Source organism: Pelobates fuscus, chromosome 4 (assembly GCF_036172605.1).
Source record: "Pelobates fuscus isolate aPelFus1 chromosome 4, aPelFus1.pri, whole genome shotgun sequence".
NCBI classification, from domain to species: domain Eukaryota; kingdom Metazoa; phylum Chordata; class Amphibia; order Anura; family Pelobatidae; genus Pelobates; species Pelobates fuscus.
Genome location: NC_086320.1, coordinates 228,797,371 through 228,824,099, shown reverse-complemented (window position 1 = coordinate 228,824,099; position 26,729 = coordinate 228,797,371). Strand labels below are relative to the sequence as shown.

General features: G+C 42.5%; 1 protein-coding gene across 2 annotated transcripts in view; it reads right to left on the bottom strand.

Moving 5' to 3' along the window:
- MTRR (5-methyltetrahydrofolate-homocysteine methyltransferase reductase) overlaps window positions 1–26,729 on the bottom strand; it is a 112,997-nt gene that overhangs the window by 6,784 nt on the left and 79,484 nt on the right. For both annotated transcript variants that reach the window (XM_063451929.1, XM_063451930.1), the window contains 4 exons: window positions 22,885–23,065; window positions 22,577–22,619; window positions 21,305–21,500; window positions 17,133–17,251 (listed from right to left, as the gene is read on the bottom strand). In XM_063451929.1, coding sequence (XP_063307999.1) covers window positions 17,133–17,251; window positions 21,305–21,500; window positions 22,577–22,619; window positions 22,885–23,065 — 539 coding nt within the window. The remainder of the gene's footprint in view (window positions 1–17,132; window positions 17,252–21,304; window positions 21,501–22,576; window positions 22,620–22,884; window positions 23,066–26,729) is intronic.

The window sequence follows — 26,729 nt, the reverse complement described above, 5'->3', positions numbered from 1 at the left end:
TGCGAGCTGAACACCGGCCCACGCTTAAGTAAACCTTCACATTCGCTCCATAAGACGCACAGACATTTCCCCTCACTTTTGAGGGGGAAAAAAGTGCGTCTTATGGAGCGAAAAATATGTATATCGGCGTATAACACGCACACATCATTTGCCCCCTATTTTCAGGGAGAAAAAGTGCGTGTTATACGCCAATAAATACGGTAGCTAAAATGACAAGGAAGGGGAAAGTTATCATTATGGGTGACTTTAATCTTCCTGATATGAACTAGAAAACACAAATAGCTGCTTGTGCAAGGTGCACTCCCTCCCTAAACTCCCAACAGGGATTGTCTCTAAAACAAGTTGAGGAGCCAACTTGTAAAGAGGCCATACTAGATTTAGTATCAAATGGAGATTTGGTATCAGATATTACTGTAGGTGAACGTTTAGGATCCAGTGGTCATCAGTCACTGTGGTTTAATATAAGGACGGTGACTGAGTAACCACCCAAAAACAAAAGTTTTAGACTTTAGAAAAACAAACTTTTCTAAAATTAGAATATGTGTAATTATCAGTCATTAACAGACTTGTGCAGTTTAAATGGAGTCCAAGAGAAATGGGATTATTTAAAAGTTGCACTGCTGAAGGTAACAGAAAATTGCATTAGGCTGGTCAGTGAAAGCAAAAAATAGTAAAGTCAGTAAAAGCCAAACTAATCTTATTGATTTTTTTTGATTGGGTAACTTAAATAATAGATCAGGATGGTGCAGTAGACATTGCTTACCTAGATTTCAGTAATGCTTTTGACACTGTTGCACATAGAAGGCTTATCAAAAAAATCTTTATGGTTGGATTCCAATATTGTTAAATGGGTAATGCAGTGGCTGAGTGACAGGCAACAGAGGGTTGTAGCCAATGGAGTATATTTGAAACATGGTCTTGACACCAGTGGGGTACCCGAGGGATCTGTACTTGGACCCATTCTCTTTAATATTTTTGTTAGTGATATTGCAGGAGGTCTTGATGGTAAGGTATGTCTTTTTGCTGATGATACGAAGATATGTGTAGCAGGGTTGATGTTCCAGGAGGGATAAGCCAAATGGCAAATGATTTAGGTAAACTAGAAAAATGGTCAGAGTTGTGGCAACTGACATTTAATGGGGATAAGTGCAAGATAATGCATCTTGGACATAAAAACCCAAGGGCAGAGTACAGAATATTTAATAGAGTCCCAACCTCAACATCTGAGGAAAGGGATTTTGGGGTAATTATATTTATTTAAAGGTAGGCAGACAATGTAATAGAGCAGCAGAAAATGCTAGCAGGATGCTTGGTTGTATAGGGAGAGGTATTAGCAGTAGAGAGAAGTGCTCATGCCATTGTACAGAGCACTGGTGAGACCTCACTTGAAGTATTTTACGTAATACTGGAGACCGTATCCCCAGAAGGATATTTATACTTTAGAGAGAGTTCAGAGAAGGGCTACTAAACTGGTTCATGGATTGCATGATAAAACTTACAAGGAATGGTTAAAGGATCTTAACATGAATAGCTTGGAGGAAAGACAAGACAGGGGGGATATGATAGAAACATTTAAATACATAAAGGGAATCAACACAGTAAAGGAATAGAGTATGTTTAACCCCTTAAGGACACATGACATGTGGGACATGTCATGATTCCCTTTTATTCCAGAAGTTTGGTCCTTAAGGGGTTTAAGAGAAGAGAAACTACCACAACAAGAGGACAGTCTTAAATTAGAGGGGCAAAGGTTTAAAAATAATATCAGGAAGTATTACTTTACTGAGAGGGTAGTGGATGCATGGAAAAGCCTTCCAGCTGAAGTGGTAGAGGGAAGCACAGTGAAGGAGTTTAAGCATGCATGGGATAGGCATAATGCTATCCTAACTATAAGATAAGGCCAGGGACTAATGATGGGCAGACTAGATGGGCCAAATGGTTCTTATCTGATGTCACATTCTAAGTTTCTATGTTTGGGTAGCTCGGAGTAATAATCACTATTTCACTTGGGACTTGGGAGATTTACAACGGATATACTCAGTGGGAGTATAGGGAATCCGTTATGTATATTCTTTATTTGCATTTGCTGTGTAGAACTAAGATACAACTGTGAATTTTTAATATTTTATTCATATTTAATTTTGTGTTATGTATAAATATAGGGTATTAAAAGAAAGCCATATTTCTCCTTTCAGAAGTTACGCACAATATGTATGGGCACACTTAAATATTAAAGGACCACTATACGCACCCAGACCACTCCAGCTGAATGAAGTGGTCAGGGTGCCAGGTCCATCTAGTGTTAACCCTGCAGCTGTAAACATAGCAGTTTCAGAGAAAGGTAAGTGTTTAACCCCTTTAGCCCAGCGGGAGGGGGGGGGCCATGAGAGTGTGTGTGTGTGTGTGGGGGGGGGGGGCGGGGAAGGGGGTTCTTTTCCTGGCACTATAGTGGTCCTTTAAGTGTGAAATTGTGGTAGAATTAATGCATAGCCAAAGTACCAAAGGAGACTTAGTCACATAGGTGTTTCATTTTAAAAGAACCATGGTCTTTAACATAATACATTTTTAAAAATAATCTGTTCATTGTATTTACATTCACTCAAGTAAAATCTCTATCTGACTCTATACTGTTCAATATTAAGTTTCTTGCTACCAAATTTTCTTTCTGTATATGACTAGTTCTTTGGAAATATTAAAATGTAAAGCACTAGATTATGCTTTCCTATCTTAGGTATGCATGGTTGCGTATGTTCAGATAGTTCCCAAGCAAAAATATTTCATAAGGACATTAAGACAATGGGGAAAACTGTCAGTTTAGAATGATTAATGATGTATCATATATATCCTGTGTGCAGCAGAAATTAATTAAATCAGATAATGTAGATCTAATGCTATACAATCTCATGGGACATATCAAGAAAGAATAAAGTTCATTATCTTGCATACTTGAAAACGAAAGATCTCAATGTATCCATCCTGGTAAAATATTTTATAAATAAATAAAATATATTTTGGCTCACAATGTTTTGATTGATCTGAACAAACCTTAACTCTGAAAATAGGCCTTATTATAATGTCAAATATAATTGTATGTGTATATGATTTATCACAGACATATATACCAATACACACACACACACACACATTGTTGCACTTGACACTATTCATTGGTGATTGAAAATTTTGCTCTAACAAGTAGAAATACACTGAGTGTGCCATGGAAGCATAATTTAAGGCGACACACACACACGGGCGTACTCACAACTCACAGGGCCCTCGGCCAATGGGAGACCAAAGGCCCCCTTCTGGTGCAGTTATTTTCCCCTGTGTTTGCTGGTGACATCTCAAGCAGCATCCCCCACATTTGTTTTCAATCATACAAGTAGCCTCCAAATACATGTTTGTAGGCGACTTGTGGGGTACAGTGTGTGGGATGCTACTTGTGATGTGTTCCTGTATGTCAACGCGTTGTGTTAGAAAAGTTTGTCTTCTACCGATTGTACTGCGCTGCAGAACATGTTTGTGCTATATAGATGGTTGTAATTATTGTGTGTGTGTGTGTGTGTGTAAGGAGGCAGTATGCAGTATTGCAATGGTGGGGATGCTGCTTGTGTTAAGTGTCCGTAGGGAAGCTGCATGTGGTTTTCCATGTGTGGGGATGCTGCTTGTGGGATTGTGTGCATACAGTGAGGTTCCTGGTGGATTTGAGTGTGTGAATGAGTCTGTTTGCAGTGTAGTATGTGGGTTGAGACAGCTGTTTGTGTTGCAGTGTGTGGCAGGGGCTGTAGTAGGCGTATGGGGGATACTAGGGCTGTAGTGTGTGTTTGTATGGATAATAGAGGCTCTACTGTGTGACCAGTGAGAGTATGACTGTTCAGGCAGCCGTGCCCCTGACTGCCCTGGGCCCTCAGTCCATGACCAATTTGCCTGAGTGGTCAGTCTGCCCCTGCGCGCACATACACACACACGTACCTCAGGGGAGAAGCAGATCCTGTGAGACCATATCACCCTCCATATATACCCACGTAATGCTAAATGAGAAATCTTTTTTTTTTTTTTCAATTTGAAGAAGTTTTTATTATTATTTTGCCATATCAATCAATTTGTCGGCGCCTGCTCGCCAGGGTTCAAAAAAAAAGGGGGAGAATGCAGGTACAGTGTTTACATATTAGGGTATTGCACACGCTTAACATCCATAAATCATTGTACAGTTCACCATAAGCCTAACCTTCTTAAACATAACTACATCTACAACCTAACCTTCTCCCATCGTTGTCTAGTAGGGGAGCTCGGGCGACCCCCATGTTTGGTTAGCCTGACCTTTCCTCCTTTTGTTACTTATTTCCTTTGGCTGTGGTGTTTCTGACTCCTAGTTGTGACCCGGCTATTTGTGCCCTATCTGCGCTGTTAGTTGTTCGTTAGATGTTCGTAGATCCTCGTTAGGTCCTCCCGCTTCTCCACCCCCTGTGTCACCCCCTGCCTCTCGTTCTCTAAATTTCTCCCACCTCTCCCCTGCTAGGCTCGTGTGTTTTCTCTGAGTGAGATGTTTGTCGGCCATGAATTCATATTTCCAATTCAGGGCGATCTGCATATGCAGATTTCCCATTGTGGGTATCGACATGGATTTCCAGGCTCTGGCTATAAGTATCACTGACGAGACCAGCAGGTGAAACAGCATCTGCTCCTCAATTCTGCTCAGGGATGAGGGAAACATGAAAAGGATACCCTGCTCCACCTGTATGGTCCATGCCCTACCGAACAGCCTTTGTACCATGGCTTGGGCCCCTTCCCAGAATGGCCTTAGGGCGCCGCATGACCACCATATGTGGGTCATGACCCCCCTTGTTTACCACATCTCCAGCATACATTGGGTGTGCCCGGGAACACTCGCGCTAACCGCTCTGGGACAAGGTACCACCTGTATTGGAGTTTTCGGATGATTTCCAGGTGTGTGGAGCACAGTGTGAGGCCCTTGTGTATGCTGTAAGCCCTGGACCATTGTTCCCTTGTGAACGCACGCCCCAGTTCCTTGTGCCAAGCCTCTTGGTGTGTCTCACTCCCTTTTTCTTCGTTGTTATGTAGTGCGTTGTATATGCGTGAAAGTATTCTCGTGGGGGGTTTGGGAGTCATGCATTTGTATTCTATTTCTCGGTCCTGGGGATTTGCTGCGGGTTGTGTGTGAGTTCCCTTGAGGAAGGATTTTAGTTGCAGATATTGAAATATGGCTCTGGGTGGTAATTGGTATTTAGCCTGAAGAGCCGGAAAGGGCATTAATTCCCTTGCTTGGAACAGGTGGTCAATTGTGGTACAACCTCCCTCCCTCCAGGGTGTAGAGTCAAAGGTCGGTATGCCTGCCGCTAGGATAGAAATCGGGGAGTTCCTGGGGATTGCCTCTGGGGTCCCTCCCTTTCCTCTGACCTCGTCCCATATTTTCAGTGTTAGGGTCGTGGTGGGGAGGGGGTCTATGTGTGGTGGGCGTAGGTGTTTGGGTAGCCAAAACAGATTGCGTAAGTTTTGTATTCACGCCCAGTGCGCTTCCAGGCGGGTCCATTGCGGGGCGTCCCCATCAGCTGTGGCTACTTTGAATGCCATTAGTTGTGCCGCTTTGTAGTACGCGTGTAAGTTGGGTACCCCTAGGCCTCCGGTACGAACGGGCTGTTGAAGGAGTGCCATTGCTACCCTGGGTCTCTTGTTTTCCCAGATGTATTTTGCCAATAAGCTTTGCATGGACCTGAGGAAGGATGTTGGCAAGGGTATCGGTAGGGTGCGCAGGAGGTATTGGAATTTAGGGAGTGGCATCATTTTCAGGGCTGCTATTCTACCTATCCAGGAGAGACATTTACCCTCCCATCCCTCTATAGTTAGCATGAGTTGTTTTTGGAGTGCAACATAGTTGATCGTGAACAGTTTGGCTAGGTGGGCCGGGATTTTGATTCACAGGAACGTGATGTGGTCGGTTCTCCAGTCGAAGGGAAAGGCTGAGGTGAGTCTGGCTAGGCTATCTTTGGGGAACCCAATTCCCATGGCTTGGGTCTTGGTTACATTAAGCTTGTAATAGGAATGCTTCCCATATTCCGTTATGGTGTCTACTAGATTAGGGAGTGAGATGTGGGGTTGGGTTAAAGTCAACATGATGTCGTCAGCGAACAGGTTCGCTTTATATTCTCTGCCTCCCACTCGCACTCCATGGATCGAGGGGTGCTGTCTTATGGCTGCCGCCAAGGGTTCCAAGGCCATGACGTATAGTAGTGGAGATAATGGGCATCCTTGGCGGGAGCCATTGGAGATCTTGAAGGTGTCTGATACGAACCCTGCATTGAGGACCTGGGCTGAGGGATTATGGTATAAGGCTCTGACCGCCGAGATGAAGCCCTCTGGAGTCCCGAACTTAGTGAGGACCGCTTCCAGGAACTCCCATCCCAGCCGGTCAAAGGCTTTTTCGGCGTCCAGCGCTACCGCCACGGCTTCCTTTCCTATGCGCTGTGCACTATGGATAACATCCAGCACTTTCCTGGTGTTATCCCCCCCTTGGCGACCTTTTATGAAGCCCACCTGATCCGTGTGGATCACTTGTGGTAGTAGTCGTCCTAAACGTTGGGCGTATATTTTGGCATAAAGTTTAGCATCTGTGTTCAGTAGGGAGATGGGCCGGAAATTTTGAGGGCATGTGGGGGTTTTCCCTGGTTTCGGGAGTGTGATGATGTGTGCTAACAGTGTTTCTGTGGGCAGTTGTTGTCGTTTTGTGGCCTCATTGAATGCCCTTGTGAGGTACGGTGTAAGTGTGGACTTAAAGATCCTGTAGTAGCAGTTGGCGAAGCCGTCCGGGCCTGGGGCCTTGCCTGTCGGCAGTTGTTGGATCGCCTCCGCCACCTCCTCGTCAGTAATGTCTTTGGAGAGCATTTGCTGTTGGCTGGATGTGAATGTGGGTAGGTGGATCCCGTGTAGATATGATTGCATAGCTAGTGTCTCTGGTTGGTGTGTACGGGCATCTTCTGCTAGGTTATATAGCGATGTATAGTACCTTGCAAAAACATTGCTTATGTCTTTCAGGGCTGTGACTTTGTGGCTTGCCTCATTATGGAGGAATGCTATCTTTTGCTTGTTTTGGAGTGTCTTGAGGCGTTGGGCTACCAGTTTCCCCGCTTTGTTTCCCTGAGTGTAATGAGTTGCTTTGAGTTTATGGAGGTATTGGCCTGTTTTTTCCAATGCCTGTTTGTGTATGTCCTGCGTGATTTGCATGATACGGCGTTTAGTTTCTTGGGACGGGGCTGTTTGGTTTAGGGCCGTGAGGTCCAGCAGTTCTTTTTGCCAGTTTCATAGTTGGGTTTCTGCTCTACGTTTCAGGTATGCTGCTCTTTGGATCAGCAACCCTCTGGCCACTGCCTTATGGGCTTGCCAGACTGTATTGTGCGATATGTTATCTATGGAATTGGTCGTGAAGTAGTTTTGGAGTTCTAGTTTTATCGTGTTGCAGAACTGGGGGTTCGTGAGTAGGGAGTCGTTGAGCCTCCATGGGCTCCTGTGGGTCGACTCATAGAGGTCGGTTAAGGTCACCACCACTGGGGCGTGGTCAGACCAAGTGATCTGTTCTATAGTGCAACTCCGAACCTGGGTCAGTTGTTGCCCTTTCATCAGTATCCCGTCGATCCTAGAATATGTATTGTGTACTGTGGAGAAAAATGTGTATCCTCTTTCCCCTATGTGTGTAGCCCTCCAAACATCATAATAGTGATGGTTAAGTATCAGTTTCTGGAGTGCCCTGCTTTGTCTTTTGAGAACCCGCAACCTGGGTGCCTTGGGAGAGATCGTGGAGTCTATCAGGGGGTCCATAACTAAATTAAAGTCCCCGCATATTACAGTGGTCCCTTCTTGTATTTGCGTGATCTTTGCAATGATTTTATGTAGGAAATTTCTTTGTCCCGAGTTAGGGGCATATACATTAACAATCGTGTAAGTTACATCATTGAGTATGCCCACCACCACATATCTTCCCTCCCTGTCTACATCCAAGTGTTTGAGAGTGAAGGCTACATTTCTGCTAATGAGGATCGAAGCGCCCTTCGATTTGGTGGGATAGGTGGCATGGTATTGATGTGGGTATTCCGTCTCAAATAGCTGTGAGTGTCTATTAGTTTTAAAGTGAGTTTCTTGTAGGCACACCACGTCTGGCTTAGCCTAGTTTAGGTCTCTGCGGAGTAGGCTACGTTTCGAAGGTGAGTTGAGCCCTTTAGTGTTATGGGTATATATTTTCATGGGGGTTTGCGGTGTCGGGTGTAGCTTAGTTGGTGTGTTTTTTCGTCTATGAGTGGGGTAACCACCCTACCCAGCAACATCGAACTGGGTGGTCTGCCCCTTTGGGGTGGACTGTATCTGAATGGGTTTCGGTTGATTGTGTGCTTAGCTGTATGGATATGGCAACATGGGGAATAACAGTTAAAAACAAACAGTACAAACAGCAGTACATAAACCATAGTTAAACAAAAAGCCTGGTAGTCGGCTTGGCGCCAGTATAAGGTGCCGTGGGGGAGGAAGCGTCTTGCTTCCATGCCTGTGTAGGGCGCTTGTGCGGCCTACCTGTTGTGGGGCTGAGCTTGATACCCCTGTGGTGTTTTGCCAGTCCCATCACTGTCCCATTTCGGGGGAGGGGTGTCCCATCCTGGGCCCTTGTGTAGCTCTCTGGCCCCTACGTTCCTGTTTGGGTGGGAAATGAACTCATCTCTCCCATAGTCTTTAGCCCCGTTTCGTGCATCTGATGTCTGACAGTGTTTAAAAACCAAGAGTCTCTATTCTCTTCCCTGCTTCCCTCCCTTCACAGAAGCAGGAAAGACCAGATGAACGGTTTCTTTTCAAACACTGTCTGACCATAACATTAAAACCACCTGCCTAATATCGTGTAGGTCTCCCTATGCAGCCAAAACAACTCTGATGCATCGAGGCATGGACTCAACAAGGCCCTTTGAAGTCTTGCAAGCTGTGAAATGGGGCCCCCATGGATCAAATTTGTTGTTCCAGCACATTTGACAGATGCTCAAATTAGATTTAGATCTGGGGAATTTGGGGGCCAAGGCAACACTTTGAACTCTTTGTCATGTTCCTGAACCCATTGATGAACAATTTTTAGCAGTGCCGCAGGGTGCATTTATACTGCGGAAAGAGGCCTCTGCCACCAGGGAATACCGCTGCCATGAAGGTAGTCCGTAGCAATCGCTAGGTAGGTGGTACGTGTCAAATTAACATCCGCATGAATTTGAAGACCCACGATTTCCTAGCACAACACTGCCATAGTGAATACTGCTGACATTTCTTCCCCAGGTAAACAACGCACACGCACCCAGCCATCCACCTAAGCTAAAAGAAAGCTTGATTCCTCAGACGAGGCAAACTTCCTCCATTGCTCCATGTACCAGTTCTAATGCTCACGATTCCACTGAAGGCATTTTTGGCAGTGGCCGTCATACGCAGCAAACTGCAATCCACTGTGTGTTCTGACACCTTTAGGTCATTGCCATATTTTCAGCAAAATGAGCTGTGGCGGAACCAGCCTCGCCACTGGGCATTGGAGAAAACTGATTGCCAGCCTCCTGCCCTGTGACTATGGCCCCATGTTGAAATTAATGATTTTCCCCTGCAAAGACCCAAAAGCCGGGTCATTCGGTACTTTCCCTATGTGAGCAGTGTTACCCCAGATAGCTATGCCATGGAGCCCATTTGTAACGAAAGACTATGTGAAAGACTTTGGCTCCATGGCAATTGAACTGTATGTATGTGATCTGAGCGCCATTCAGTCATAATTTGCGCTCAGATCTAAGCTATCTGGGGGTATGTTGAATGTACCCGTTTTATGCAATAGCTGCACAGTTATATATTTTTATGTATTTTATTGTATTTTGCTACCATGTGGCTAATGGAGTTTTTCCTCTGTCCTTGGAGATAATTGGATTACTTCCCAATTATCTCCAGGATAGAAGACTCTGTGGAACTGGTTTTGGGCAGAAAAGCCATGCTTCATTTGGTCAAATAGGACTTTCCCTTAACTTTTTAACCTCTGAACCGATTGCCCTGATTTTGGAGTATGTGTATATATTTTAAGCATGCTGATTCTGAAAATGTATGTTTTATGTGAATGGCATGTATATTTTGGAAGTTATTAATATTTTGTAAAAACTGTATTTCCCTGCCTGTGATAATTATATTACCCATTGTGTTCAGTAATTATATCACAGGCAGAGGGGAGGATTTTGTGTGGGAGTGTCTGTGTGTATTGTATGGATTGATTGGTTGTATTTCAAAACCATGTGTGCAGTACTATGTTTGTGGATTGTGAATAAAAGAGGCTGTATGTGCAAGTACAGTCAGTTCTGCTTGACCTCAAAACGAAGTGTCGTCTCGTTATTGGGGGAATTGGATTGTATGCTGATTGCCAGAAGTGCAAGCTGATTGTATGCTTTTCCTGTTTAGCTGTTTACAGCATTCATAGGATTGAGAGCATTCATATGCTTCTCCGATTCGGTGGTTGTGATGTCTACTGCAGTGCTTGGAGTTCTCAGGAAGCGCTAGGAGCATCCTTCTACGGAGGTACCCAGTCGGGGTGCCTGTCGATCCGTTACATGAGCCACAAAAGATCATCTGTTTGTTCGGATCAGACATGGTAGCCTTCACCCCCAATGTGCATCAAAGAGCCTTGGGCTTCCATGACCCTGAGGCCGGCTCACTGGTTGTCCTTCCTTTCACCACTTATGGTAGGTACTAACCACTGCATACTGGTAACACCCCACAAGACTTGCCAATTTAGAGATGATCTGGCCCAGTTGTCTAGCCATCACTATATGGTCCTTGTCAAAGTCACTCAGACCTTTTAGCTTGTCCATTATTCCTGCTTTCAACACAAGAAATTCAAGAACTAACTGTTCACTTGTAGCCCAGTATATCACACCCCTTGATAGGTGCTACTGTAACAATATAATCAATGTTATTCACTTCCTCTGTGAGTGTTTTTAATGTAGTGGCTGATCAGGTTAAACAATCCTCTTACATACTATACGTCATTTATAAAAATCCATTTCCTTTGAAAACTTGATAAAAGTATTACTAATTTAAAAAGGTTTTTTTTTTTTAGATGACAGTTGTCCTTTAACACCTTTGATTTCCAAAGGCTTTTAAATTTGTTTTGTTACTCCTTAATTCCCTTTAATATGTCCATTACTGTTTGAGTCATTCTCTTGCACTCTCTAATTTTTGCATTATTTTGTCTCGGTTTAGTTAGGAAGCCTGCGTCAGGGTACCTTGTGTGATAGCACAGGCTGTGCTACAAGCTGGCATCTTCAGGTAAGTAATTGGGGATATGCCAAATGATTCTCTCCTCTTGTTCCCATCGATTTTCATGCCGGCCGCACTAGCTCTGCCCCTTTTTATGACGCAGCGCATGCGCGCAGAAGTCATGGTGCTAATGATGTCACAGTCCACCAAAATGTTTGAATTCGGACATTTTTGGGGTGGGACTACAGATCAAGGAACATAGTACTTAAGGGAAGCTCAGGGAAAGGCTCATTGCCCTGTTGTGGTTCTTCTTAGACCCAATAGTGTGTTTCTTTGTATTGTTATCTCGGATTCTGACATTTGTCTGTGTTTGACAATTCTACCTTCTGTATTCCTTTGACCTTGGCTCTTGTACTCTCGCTGTTCCCGATTTCTGGCATCCCTGACCTCGGCTCGTTTATTAATACACTCTGTTCTTGTGACATTAGTCCGGCAATTCTAAGGTCCGGTATACGTTAATATTCTGTTACACTCTGCGTGTAGGATCTCCTGTTATTCCTGACAGCCTGGTGTGATGCACATATTCTGGCAATTCCAGTCTTAAATATTGACCATTGATAAAAAGTTGAAAAATGTTAAAAGGAACTCTGAATGTCCTCATGAAAAATAAATGGAGCATCAACATGTGCAATTGTTGGTTTCTTTCCCTCGTTGGAATAGGATAATGGTCAACAAACAAAAAGTGAAGCATAGCAAGCTAATTATCTGCTTCTAAATGCAGTCAGAGGTCTATGCATTTTTAATGAAACAAAAGTCAATAAAATGTTAGGTCCATACATTTTTGCTTTGCAATGTGTGCACAAACACATTGTTTTGAATCTATACAAGACCACAGGCATACAACGCAGAATTTTGTTTCAAATAATTGTTTTCACTTTTAATGCTGACCCAATATGCCCTAAGGCTGGTCAGAATGACTAAGTGTTAAATTGTTCAATGCCTTTTGGATGTTCAATTGCCAACACAGCCCAATTGTAATATTAGCTGTCAACAAGTCAATGTAGTGTTTGACATGTTCACTGCAATCTGCAAAATTTTTTGTATACATTTTTAGTGAATATTGTAATGTCTAGTTTTATTATGCTGTATCGTTGCTCTGGCAGCTGTCATTTGGGGTTATCAAATTTCCCCCTATAATATACAGGGCCGGCGCGTCCATAAGGCGGCACAGGCGGCCTTAGGGCGCCAGAGGAGGGGGGGCGCAAAAATCCGAATCTCCTGCCTCTGGCTGGAGACTCGGATTTGTAATCTCACCTCTCTCCCTGCAGCCAGCACACAGGAGCAGGGCAGTGAAGTCAGCCGTCCTCCTCTGATGATGTCAGAAGGGGGCGGGACTTCTACTGCTCCCAGACTCCCCAGCGGTCCTGACTGCAGCTCCAGCCTCCCAGCCGACCACCAGTTGTAAGGTTCTCCCTCCCTGGCCCAAGGTAAGCTTCTGGGAGGGGAAGAACTTTTTATTTTTATTTTTTTTAAATCAAAACGTTTTTTTTTTCCAGCCCCTTTCTACAGCCCCTGTCCCCACCATACAACCCCTGCCCCCACCATACTCCCCCTGCCCCCACTATTCTCCCCCTGCCCCCACTATTCTCCCCCTGCCCCACTATACTCCCCCTGCCCCACTATACTCCCCCTGCCCCCACTATACTCCCCCTGCCCCCACTATACTCCCCCTGCTCCCACTATACTCCCCCTGCTCCCACTATACTCCCCCTGCCCCCACCATACCCCCCTGCCCCCACCATACTCCCCTGCCACCTCTATAGCCCGTGCCCCCACCATACTACCCCTGCCACCTCTATGGCCCCTGCCCCCTCCAAACTGCCCCACCATACTACCCCTGCCCCCTTTACAGCCCCTCTATAGCCCCTGCCCCACCATAGTGCCCCTGCCACCTCTAAACTGCCCCACCATACTACCCCTGCCCCCTTTACAGCCCCTCTATAGCCCCTGCCCCACCATAGTGCCCCTGCCCCCTCCAAACTGCCCCACCATACTACCCCTGCCCCCTTTACAGCCCCTCTATAGCCCCTGCCCCACCATAGTGCCCCTGCCCCCTCTACTGCCCCATTTGCCCCTCTACAGCACTTCTATTTCCCTCTATAGCCCCTGCCCCCACCATAGTCCCCCTGCCCCCACCATAGTCCCCCTGCCCCCACCATACTCCCCCTGCCCCCACCATACTCCCCCTGCCCCCACCATACTCCCCCTGCCCCCACCATACTCCCCCTGCCCCCACCATACTCCCCCTGCCCCCACTATACTCCCCCTGCCCCCACTATACGGCCCCTGCCACCTCTATAGCCCCTGCCCCCACCATACTACCCCTGCCACCTCTATGGCCCCTGCCCCCTCCAAACTGCCCCACCATACTACCCCTGCCCCCTTTACAGCCCCTCTATAGCCCCTGCCCCACCATAGTGCCCCTGCCCCCTCTACTGCCCCATTTGCCCCTCTACAGCACTTCTATTTCCCTCTATAGCACCTGCCCCCACCATACTGCCCCCTTTACAGCCCCTCTATAGCCCCCACCCCTCTATGCCCCTCTATAGCACCTGCCCCACCATTCTGCCCCTGCCCCCGCCCCCTCTACAGACCCTCTATGCCCCTGCCCCCTCTATAGCCCCTGCCCCACCATACTACCCCTGCCCCCTCTACAGCCCCTCTACAGCCTCTGCCCCACCATACTACCCCTGCCCCTTAACAGCCCCTGCCCCACCATACTACCCCTGCCCCTTAACAGCCCCTCTATCGCCTCTGTCCCCACTCTACTGCCCCATGTGCCCCTCTCCAGCACTTCTATTTCCCTCTATAGACCCTGCCCCACCATACTGCCCATGTCCCCTCTACGTCCCTCTATAGCCCCTGCCCCACCATACTGCCCCATGTGCCCCTCTACAGCACCTCTATAGCCCCTGCCCCCACCATACTGACCCTGTCCTCCTCTACTGCCCCCTGTGCCACTCTACAGCACCTCTATTTCCATCTATTTCCCTCCATAACCCCTGCCCCACCATACTGCCCCTCTACAGCTCCTCTATTTCCCTCTACAGCCCCTCTTTCCCTCTAAAGCCTCTGCCCATGCGCCCCCTATACAGCCCATGCCCCCCTCTACAGCCCCTGTCCCCACTATACTGCCCATGCCCCCTCTATTGCTTTTGTGCCCCCCTCTTTATCCCGTGTGCCTCCTCTATTTCCCTCTACAGCCCCTGCCCCCCTTTCACACGCCTCTACTGCCCGTCTCCCCCCTCTACTTCCTCTACCCGCCTCAACAGCCCCTGTCCCCCCTCTACTTCCCATTTACCCCCTACCATACTGTCCCTGTGACACCACTTTATTGCCTCAATGTCTCTCGTTACAGCCTGTGCCCACACCATACTGCCCCTGTGTCCCCCTCTACTGCCCGTTTCCCACCACATTGCCCCTTTGCTCCTTTACTCCCACCACAGCCTCTATACTCCCTTTTACACCCCATAACTCCAGTACAGCCCCTATTCCCTTACTACAGTCCTTACCCCCACTACAGCCCCTCTCCCCCAATTGCTGCCCATATCCCCCACACTACAGCCCCTGTTCCCACTTGCAGCCATCAACCTACTTCAGTCCCTAACCCCCTACTACAGCCCCAATTCCCCACTACATTTCCTAAGCCCCCAATTACAGCCTCTGTCCCCCTACTACAGCCCCTAACTCCTCAATTAGAGCCCCTATTACCCCACTAAAACTCACTCTCCTCCCCCCCCCCACGCCTACATACATATATTTTCAAACACATTCACATACATGCTGTTTTACATTAAGTAAACGTTTAACACTATAGTCATGTTTTTCATACTTTGATGTTCACTTGACTACAAAAAGTGTTTCCATTTTTACTGTAAAAGGAACACTTTAAAATGTTTTTGAAAAATATGCCAGACTTATTTTTGTTTCTAACTTCACTGCTTTCAACTAAACATTCTAGTACCTGTAGACTATAATTGAGATAGATTACAGGGCAGTTGCATAGGCACTTGCTGGATGCTTGTATCTATGGAAACTCACTGAACTGCATATAAGCTTAAGGCTGACCAAAGCAAAAGCAGATGTAGTACATCTGGCTATTGTCCAAGAAGAAAAAGAATAGCAAGTCATCAGGAATTTAGTAACTCTATACAACACCTTTAGCTCCAGAGCAATACCCCCTGGTGAGAACTCTGCACGAAAAAAAAAAAAAGAAAAAAAAAGCATGCTGCAACAGCAAATCTATATGCTTTTAAAGTCGCATAGAGGATTTCATTTTAATGTGTAAGCAGCATTTTAATGTCCCCAACTGCAGATGTAAGGCAAATTGCTGCTCAGTAGGTTTTTTATCTTTAATATCCATGTGTTACGTTCTAGAAAAAATGTTCAAGGTAACTTAAATCCATTAGGGCATTTGAATAGACTATTTTGCAATAACAGAAAATTATCATGTAATTGTAATCTTGTCATGTCTTTAGCCCCCAGCATGAGCTGCATCAAGGCTACTGCATGGGAGGTATCCAGATGCAGCTGGGGCCAGTTTTAAGGGCCCTTTGCTTGCCGATTAGTTGTATAGGTCACTCAAGGTGAGCACTGCATATTATCTAGGAGAATTAGCATAATCAAGCTTGTGTTGAACAACACAAAGAGTATGCACAACACATACTACCACATCTTAACTTCGTATTCTATCAGAGGCAATATTGGTTCTAAAGCCTCTTCAATTGGTTGTCGACAAGTAAAAATCTTTAAGAAGGCCGATTGATCCTCAGAATCTACTTTCTGTGATTTTATTTCCAGCCTATTTGTACAGTTTCGAAATCCGGTTGTTGCTTAGCTTTGAACAAGCATAATAGTAGTATCCTGGTCTATAATAAAATGACCCAATGTTATTATTACCATGACATAAAGTTATGATTTCATTAATGACCGGGATGAGAGTATTATTCATACCCTCCCCCACTGATGTGTTAATAATATCATTTCTGAGTTTAACAGTTACGGTTAGTGCCTTTAGACATACTCAACATATGCAATGCCTTATTACTGAGTTATGGAATTTGTGGGCTTTTGCCTTTTCATTATTTATGTCTTATGACTAATATTCAGAAATATTATGAGATTTGCCTTCTCCCCTAGTTTGATTTTACCTTTGTATGGACACATTCCCTGTAGGAAGATATTAACTTCTCTGATTCCACTTCTCCATTCAGTATGGAGCTTTTGGTTCTATTTAGATTGTGAAGTTCCAGTTTGTGTTCTTCAGGATAACGAGAAGGAGGAAAATGGTGGGCTACTTCAGATAGTTAAACAATCTGGTTATTTTACATTATGTTGGGTTTTTTTTTTTTTTAACTCTTGCTTTTTCTAGATTTTGTTTTTGCTGCTGAGGGAAATAAAAAAAGCAGCATAACACTTGCCTTCATGTCATAGATAATACCATGACTTACCCCACGATTATAGTATAATCTGGAGATTTCTATCATTTAACCTAAAGGGTGTCCATTTTGAAAGATGTAAAATTAATCAATTGGAGTAAACTAAGTGCTTGTGCACAGGTATTTAATTTTCATATTTTAAAGTTTTATACATAGAATCTGAGTGTTGCTATAATGCATTGACTTGAATTGAGCATACAACCCCCCCCCTTCCACCCAAAATGAATTTAAATGATTCAATACCAGACAGAGATTCCCATGCTACAATTAAGAAGAGCTTGCACGTATAAGAAGTAGTAGTGTTTTTTTTTTTTTTTTCAATATAATGGAACATAAAATAAGCATAGAAGTACATAAGCATTGTTAAACTGAGCTTGCCTGTGTTGCAAGAATCCAATAAATGGTGCTATGCCTGTCCCTGGTCCCACCATTATAACTGGAGCAGATGTATCTGTTGGCAGCTGGAAGGATGTGGAAGGTCGGGCAAAAATGGATATCTAAAAAGAGATGTAATACAGCATGTTATCTGGGGTGCTAACCAAAGTTGAAACTAAACATACATTAACTGGGAATCAAATTGTTGATAACAGACTTGGTGAAATTTAGAGACCAGAGACATAATTGCATAAAGGGTGCAATCATTTCTCTGGTTCTAATTTTTAATTCAGGCTCTGAGTGAAACTAACACTAAATTTTTTTCTTGTTTCAAAACAAACAAACTAGAGGGACTGCACAGATCACTTTTACCATAACCACTGCAGTAAGCAGTAGTGGTTTTAAGTTTTCAATTATCCCTTTACAGCTGTAGTTTAATCAAAAAGTCTGTGGCTTAATCCAAAAATATTAAATAATGCAATTTTACTACACACAGAGCAGAAACATTGGACTATGCATGACACTATACCAGATATGGCAGTCCTTTTTCAAAGATACTGACCTGAAAATTATTTATGCTTTTTTGGGGGGGATTGCCATAGCAGAGGATGCAAGTCTGCATCTACACATTTGGAATTCCTCAGTGCCTAGTGTGCAGACACATACTAAACAAATATCATATAAAGTAAAGGGTGGGTGGAAATATGCATGTTCATTACACAGACAATTTAGAGACAATGGAACACTCCAAACTTGCTCTTTTAGCATACATTAAGGTGCAAGAAAGCACCATATGTCTGTGCACACAGCGGTTTAGGACTGCGATAATTGCAATAACGAAATAAAATTGTTACAGTAGTATGCCCTGCTCCTTTGGATCCAAGCAGGAAGAGGAGGAAACCATACTTGTCTCATTTTGTAATACAAAGTACATGTAGTATGCATCCTGCATTGGAGCTAGCTAGGAGTTCTAAGATCAACACCACCTAAACACAGCAACATCCACTGTCTGTGGCCAAACAGGGAGAATCAGTTCAGTGGAGAAGCTATATTAGAAGGAGCTGTTCCTTCTGATAATTTCAGGAAAAAATTGAAGAATAGGACTACCAAGGTAGTAATTTTACCTGTGTCATGCACTAAAGAATAAAGGGAGTTTAATGTGTGGCTGATGTTGTGGTTTAGGAAGGATGGCATAGCTTGTTAGAGCACTGAGCCCATTAGGAAGGAAAATTAGTCTAGATGAAAATATGTTTTCTTTTGTAGAGTCTTGGCTTAAATTCAGAGAGTTGTCATCAATGGTAAATTTTCAAGCTGGACAAAAGTGGTAAGTGGTGTCCCTAAGGGTTCTGTTCTCAGACCATTTCTCTTTAACATATTTATAAAAGATCTTGAAATGGGCATTAAAAGTCATGTGTTTTTTTTATTTGCAGATGACACAAAACTCTGTAAAGTAATACAATGTGAACAGGATATTGCTTTTGCTGCAAAGGGATTTAAATAGATTGGGAGACTGGACACTGACATGGCAGATGAAGTTTAATGTAGAAAAATGCAAAGATATGCTCTTCGAGGTAAAGAATACACAAACATCTTACACCCTAAATGGTAGTGAATTAGGGAAGGATTTGGGAATTATTAGAGATCAGCAGTTGATAAGGCTAGTATGGTATTGTCATGTATAAATTAGAGAATGAATTCTCAGGATGAAAATATAATTTTGCCTCTTGATATTTCGCTGGTAAGACCTCACTTTGAATATGCAGTGCAATTTTGAACACAAGGCCACCCATTGAGGCAGGAAGAAAAGAGGTTAAATCTAAGGCAAAGGAAAGGGTTCTTTCCAGTAAGAAGAACAATAAAGACGTGCTAAAACTACCTCTTCAGACAAAGAATTTCAGACTCTGTACAGATTTTTAACCTGCAAATGCATGAATGCCTGTAAAAACATTACATTCAATGATACAATATGTGGGGTAACAGCTTCTTGATACAAGAAGAGATCTGGGGTCAAGAATGATTTTTCAGAGTTTGTTGAAAAGTGCTTCAAACTGGGTTTTATGCCTTATTTTGGATCAATACAAAAAAAAACATGTGAGAAGTTGAACTTTTTCACGTCTTTTTTTCAGCCTATATGACCAAACAGCCATTCTGACCTGGTGAACGGAAATAATCATGGAGTCTGACCACAAGGTGAGATCAGATCCTTTGGATCAGAATGACAGGTTCATAGTTTGCCTATCTTCTTGGTCTGAACAGATCTCACTGCAGCTGCTTGCCTTTTGATGTGCAGCTCTAAGAATTGTAAAGGTCAATATATTATTTTCATATTTTTTGCATTTGCTAGTAATTTTGAAAGGACTATAACACCAGCACTAAAATAGGAATACAAATGTGTACTCCTAATCCTATAGTTCCCTGGTGGCCGTTTAGTTTAGGTTACTGGCCCCATCTACATTGAGAAAAAAGAAATAGATTAATGTTCTCAGTCAGTCCAATGCTTTTACATAAAGCATTGGGAGGCTAGAGCATGCATGGAAAAGTTCCACTCTGCGCCAATTAGGTGGATTCTGAGTTTTACTCTAGTGACTTTCTGAGTGATAATAAAAACATTGCCCTTCTGCCAGTGGTGTATCTTGGATTTTTGCTGCTCTAGGCATGACAAAACTATGTCATCTCCCTCATTTAAATTTGCCCCATCCTTTGTCAACAACAAAGTGTGTGTTGTTTAAGACCAACACACACTTCGACTGACAGACACACACACCCTCACTGATGCATGCAGTGACAGACACACACTGAAATACACACACTGATTTGACACACTCTGACAGACACAATCACTCACTCACAGACACACACTAATTTGACATACTCACTGACATACACACACAGTCACTCAGAAATACAATGACAGGCACACACACATTCAATAACAGACACATACACACTCACTCAGTGACAGACCACACTTTCACTGGATAGACACACACACACACACTCACTATAAGACACACACACCGATACTGATACATAAACGCTTTTCACACACTCACAAAGTTTGGGATGACTGTTGGCCGGGCTGCTGGACAGGCATGCAGGTGGGCGTTTAAAGCAGGCGTCGAGGAGCTGTGATCTTCTTGCTCAGCTCCCTTGTGCGACGCTTAGTGATGCTGGGACTGCAAGGGAGCAGAGCAGGAAGATCTCACAGATCAGTGCTCCCTCATCGCCCGCCTGTAATACAAATGTCACCCCGCCTCAGAGGGCCCAAATGTGGCCAGCCAGCTCTTGGACCCTCGATGAATTGAGGCTAACAAATTATCTTCCAGTGCATATCTCTCTCCCCCCCCCCCCTTCCCTCCCCTAATAGTGTTTCATTAAAAAAAAAAAAAAAAAAAAATTCATCACAAGTACATTGTGAAATATTGGTGTAAATCAATAATAAAAATAACGGCATTTGTTAAACTTTACTTTTTCAGGTACAAAACACTTAATTACAAATGAAAAGGCCAAAATATTGTGCAGTGCTTTGCAATTCTAGAATGGGTATATTTGACAGGAAGATGACATACAAAAATGATGAGACAAGAGTCATGTATACATTAATTTAGCCATAAATAAATAAATAAAACACTCCCTCACCTCCACACTAGTAATTTAAGTACAAGTGAGAGCAGCAGAACCTTTTACTCCTACACATAGATCACCTTCTCTCTGTCAAATCAACTGCAATGGTTGCAGTGACATTCACCTAGCAAGACTAGAATGCAGAAACATATGAAAGGAATAACAAAGGACATTCTGTTTTGATACCAAGGCACTGACAATAAAGCTAGTGTGTCAGTGTCATGCTTGAGGAAAGGTTTTCAAGCAGGGCCAATGGCATAGTAAGTGGGCTAATGGTAAGAGGACCAGGAGACCTGTGTTATGATCCTTGAAGGAAAAGAGCGGAGAAGAACATTAACGTAATGTAAGACAATTAAATATATGATAAAAGTTCAGTTAATGCTAAAAGAAATAAAGCTGTAAGCTTTAGGGCATTTATTCCAAATTTCACTGCAATGTCATGTTGTTATCAAACAGTTTTGTTATTATCCTCTAGTCAATAAACCATGTGCTGCAGAATCTCAACACAAATAAATGAAAATGATAAAACAAAGAGCGTTTTATTCTCCTACCTGTGGAATTAACATCGTCTCGCTTGTCAGATCTCCCTCTGGCAACTGTGCAGATTTCACATAATACATTGGGTGCACAAGTTCAGAGAGCCAACCGGTGCATACACCTTTTCTGGGTACAGGTCTTTCTGAGCAGCTTGACAAATGAACCACATTAAAAACAAATCGAAGCTTTCCAGGATGAAATAGGTTTGAACTGCAATAAAGAAGCACAATTATCCCGATAAACACAATAAAATGTTATTCTTCACAATAAATATATATGTTCAAGATTAAAGTGCTTTATAAGTTTGTCATGGTCTTGACAGTTTCTAAAAGTAAATTACGGTAAGTTTCCTAGGAAGTGAAAACAACGCTATAAATACACAGTACTTCCATATTTAATGTATAATAGTGAATAAACATATCTGAAATACAGGCCTTCAAATTTCTTCCCACTAAAATTATTTTCCTTATCCCTGTAGAGAAAAAGTATCTAGCATTTATAGAACTGGATCCAGGTAAATGTACTACAAACCTTAAAGCTCTCTGCCACCCTAAACTTTCCATGCTTCAATCTGTTCCTCTTCTCTTCCTAACTCCTAATCTGGTCTTCCTTTCTTCTTTTTCTTCTACAGTGTGATTACTTTGCCTTCTTTTTCCTCTGCTCAACAAAGAAAACGTGACAAAAGGCAGAGCTAACTTTGCCACGTTTTGTCACTTCCTCCAGCCATCGCTAGTGGAAGCTGCGGTTATAAGCCATTGTCCTGCTAATTGCAAGAAAGTATCTATAGAGGATCCAGTGGTCTGGCAGCATCCTCTACAGACATGAATACTGTACACTTGCACATGTGCGAGAGTACAGCACTAACATAGGCTGCTAGCGCATGAAGCACCAGGAGGTGAAGAACGAAGATGGTCACATCTGGGTACAATATCAGGTAAGTTGTATATGTACACTCTAGTGCACCTCTGGAACACTGCAATCCAAGAAGATGTCACCATTGGAGATTTAGCAAAATATGCAAAGAGCACCATGAGGTGACAGAGCTGTTTGAATTGTACATAAACTCCTAGATGCCTTTTCTCAATCATAGTTGCTGATATTGTCACTGGCATGCCACTAGTACAGTACTGCCTTTCAATGCTACATCTCAGTTTATTAAGAGAACATATATTGGTCCAACTTGCATTTACAATCTGTGGTCTGTACTAAGGTACATATAGGTTTGATTATCTTTGCAGCATTGTTTCTAAAACTAGCAAGAAGCTATTCAATTAGATGAGTTTTACCTGGCAGCTGAATAAGGTCTGGCTTGTAATTTAGGAAGATGTTCTGATGGGGGGAAAAAAAACACACGCAATTATCAAACATTTGCTCAAATTGACAAAGGATAGCTTGATTTGTTTAAGAAATATCAAAGGTCACTAGTCTAAACAAAAGCAAAAAAAAAACAAAAAAAAACTTGGAGCTATAGATTAGAACAATATTAGAACAGTATTTAAACAAAAGAAAGAAACTGGTAAAAAATAAATAAAAAAAACAAAAAACAACAACTTGTGTTTCAAAATGTTGTAGATAAATAATCACACATGCTTACCAATCAAAAGATTTAGTGGTGGCTTGCAACTTGGAAAAGCAGCAAGGAGATCTAAAATGCCAATGGCACGATCTCTCACAAATTGGTTATAATCTGAACTGCCTTGTTTGCTGCATAGTTCTTGTAGTCTGCGCTTTTCCGCAGAATCAGAGGTGTGCTCAACCAAAGAACGCAAAAATGCCTTAAGATAAGAAAATATACAAAAATGAAATGAGCCATGAAGGAAAGAAAAAGAAACCAAGCATACTGAACAAACAATATTTAATTCAGTCCTAGAAACAATCAAGACATGTTACAATAGCAAAAACAATATTAAAATTGTTTAACCCCTTAAGGGCAAAGCTTCATTTATTTGTCTTTCATTTAAATGAACACTTTCGTTTTAGGAATACAAAGCAGTATTCCTAACACTACAGTGCCCCTCTGTCTTATTGCCCACCCAACCAGCAATGATTTGGTTAAAAACCCTTTAACCGCTTACCTTATTCCAACACAGAGATCCCTCTGGCTCATTCGACACGCATTATGCTTTCCCCATAGGAAAACATCAAATCAATGCTTTCCTATGGGTATTTGCAAGACACCGGACATCTTCATGCACAGCGTGAGGACATCCAGCGTCATTTCACAGACTGCAGCGAGCACTTCTAGGGACAGGGACACCGCACCCAGACTACTTCAACGAGATGAAGAGGTCAAGGTGCCGATGGTGTCCCTTTAAAGACCCAAGTAATTTTTTTACTGTGTGTGTTACACTGCAATTTCCATGTTTCTTATATATTGCACCAACACATATTATACATGCCATTTTTTTTTTTTAACAACAAAAATTTATTAGATGTGAAATATACATATATAAATTTCTCATTTTCGAATTATAAAAAAAAAATACAAAAAGAAATGCAAAGAAAAAAAGGAAAATAGCAACATCTGCTGAGTACAACAATACTCAAATACAATGCAATCTTATCACCAATATAAATCCATAATCCCAATCCATACCTTAATCCTATGGCTAACACTAATTATAAACTTAATCCTGACACTAGCAATAGTGTTAGAAATAATTCTCCTTTGCTGACCCTAATCCTAATCTGAACTCTATTCTGAAACCTAATTCCAATCCTAAAATTAATTCTAAATCTAATCTTAAACATAAACCTAATTCTTATTCTAAAACCTATTCTAAATCCTTAATGTAATACTAATCCCAAGGGCTTCTATAACTAATATCAGTATTAGCAAAGGGAATTGTAAGATAAAACAGAGAGCGTTTTGCCATCTACTGGTTATTATCTGCTAAATGAAAATATGATCGGTTCATTATGATCGGTTCTGAGCAACTGATCAAAATGGCATAGTGTGACCCTCTAGGGTCTGTTTGGACCTGGGGGGGGTTCCTGAGCACCAGATCCAGTGAGAGAATCATGGAGCTACAGTGTTCTGACTTTCAGCAGTGCATGCATTTTATCAAAGTGTCTGGCCCACAAAAGGGAGTACAGGTATCCCAGGTATATATCCCTACTAACACCACAATCTAGTTACAGGCATTTAAATGCCTATTTAAGGAGCTGCATGAAGTGCTGACATCCTGCAATGCATGCAGCTCATTAAAAAGTCTGGGGCCACTAAAAATTGCCCCAGTTGATACCTTGGACTTCCTGGTGAGAGCAGTGTATTTAACCCTGCTCACACCACATTTAAATGCCACACCACGTTTGCAGCGCTCACTTCTAAAATTATCAATATTTATAAGGGTCATTCTTAATTAAGTGATTTTGGTGCATAAACCCAGTTTCTTTTTTCCAGACAGTGTAAAACACTGCTCTTTCAGAGATATCTCAGCATTTACATTTTGCTTTAGTTGCAAGACTGTCAGCCACTAAAGTAAACTAGCTAAAGTATGGAAGAAGTCTGAGACTCTTGTAATCTCATTTGCTGCCACTAGTAGTAAGCAGCAAATGTAAGCATTTAGATGTAGCACAGTGAACAACAGCATTGCAAACTTGGCAGAGCTACAACTCTTACAACTCTCCACTACCACTACAAAGTTGTACAACAGTTCTTATTGGCCAGAAAATTCTATGCACATATTTGAGCGAAAGGATAATTTGTAATGCTTAACACGATAGAAAGTTTAGCGATTAGCAACAGATTTTAATAGAACAAAAGGATCACATAAATATAGGAGTAGAATTTGATTGAATAACAGAGGTTGACTCCGTTCTGGAGGCAGAAGCGCCACTAGTGGCTGCAAAAACTAATATTTTACATTGAAGGGGGTTAAAACAACAGGACCACTGCACCCAGATCACTTCATTAAGATGAGGTGGTTTGGGGGCCTGAAGTGGTTCTTTAACAACGCAGTAGAGCTTACCAGCGTGTTAGCAAGCGAATCATTTATTTTCATGTCCTTGGGACTTGTAAATCAGTATGAATATACCAAAAAGCTCATAAATGATTGAAATGCAATTATTTCTTAATTGTATTGAAAAACTGTGTATGTTTATTCACTATCATATAATAGGTAAGAGGTTTTCAACTGGAAAGGAGGCAGTTTTTATTATTCAGAGTACCTAAGATGGCAGATAAGAATAGGCTTTAAAACAATAGGGTACATTCACTAAGTGTGAAATTTACTTAAGCATTATAGCCCAATTTGATTTAGCACAATTATTTTCAATTCAGCTTCATCTCTTTTGACTGAATTAAACACTGCTGTTGTCCAATGGATCTCATTGCACTGGAGGAAGCAGGAGCAAAAAGAAAAGCTCTCAGCCAAGAATGGGTTTTGCTACAGTGTTAGGCGAACCTACGGTTACAGGTGCAATTACCCTGATCTGTATCACGTGAACTGGATCAAAACAAATAAAAGGTTTGGTTACCATTCAGTTGAAATTCGGAAATTTACGAACTTTGTATAAAAGCTTTGGCTGTTTTTAACATCTAATGAAATAGTTTGCATTGCATCCAGTCCAGGCAGGGAAAATAAACTAAAGAAATATAAAAAAATAAAATAAAACATGGCAACTTCAAATTGAGTTGATGACGGTTTAATCAATTCAAAGTTAGCCCCTGGAAATATTTAGGCCCTCTCTGTCTTTGCCAATTCTAGACATAATTTAACAACCAGAAGGGCATGAAATAAATAACTATGACTGATTCAATAAATAAGGCCAATGCGTTAGCAAAGTAAAATATTAACATTGTTAAATAGTACAGGCTTAACCCTCTAATCTGTGTAATGTACCAACTGTAACCAGATTGCTATACATACACACCACGTGGGAGGGAGGAGGAAGCAAGCCTCCCCTTTATTTTTATGTCTGTCGGCAACGTGCAGTGCGAGCGGACGAGAGACGCAAAAAAAATATGCACAGAATTAATATTGGGCAGACTGGTACAGAATCATGCGTGCAGGGCGTGCAACTAGCCCCAAGCACACAATTCAAAATAATTCTTGATGTGCAGTTTTCAAGCAGAAACACTGCACATCCAGACTCCTACCATCATGACCACTTCAAACCACTAAAAAATGTTCATGGTGGTTAGAGTAATGCTATTTTCTATTATGGCAATGTTGTATATAATAACAACAACACTGGTTTAAACCGGAAAAGATTAGAAGAAATTATTTTCTTTCTATAAGAAATATTGAGAACAAAAAAAACAAACAAAAACCTATTCGCAAGATATCTATAAAGCTAAATTTGCAATGCCACTGGTATTAAACTTCATCACATTCCTGAACACTACAAGACAATATGGTGAATTTCCTGAGCAATCAGAACACGCAGTATGCCTCTAACAAATTATAAAGCAGATGGTTGGTAAAGCATGTCCTA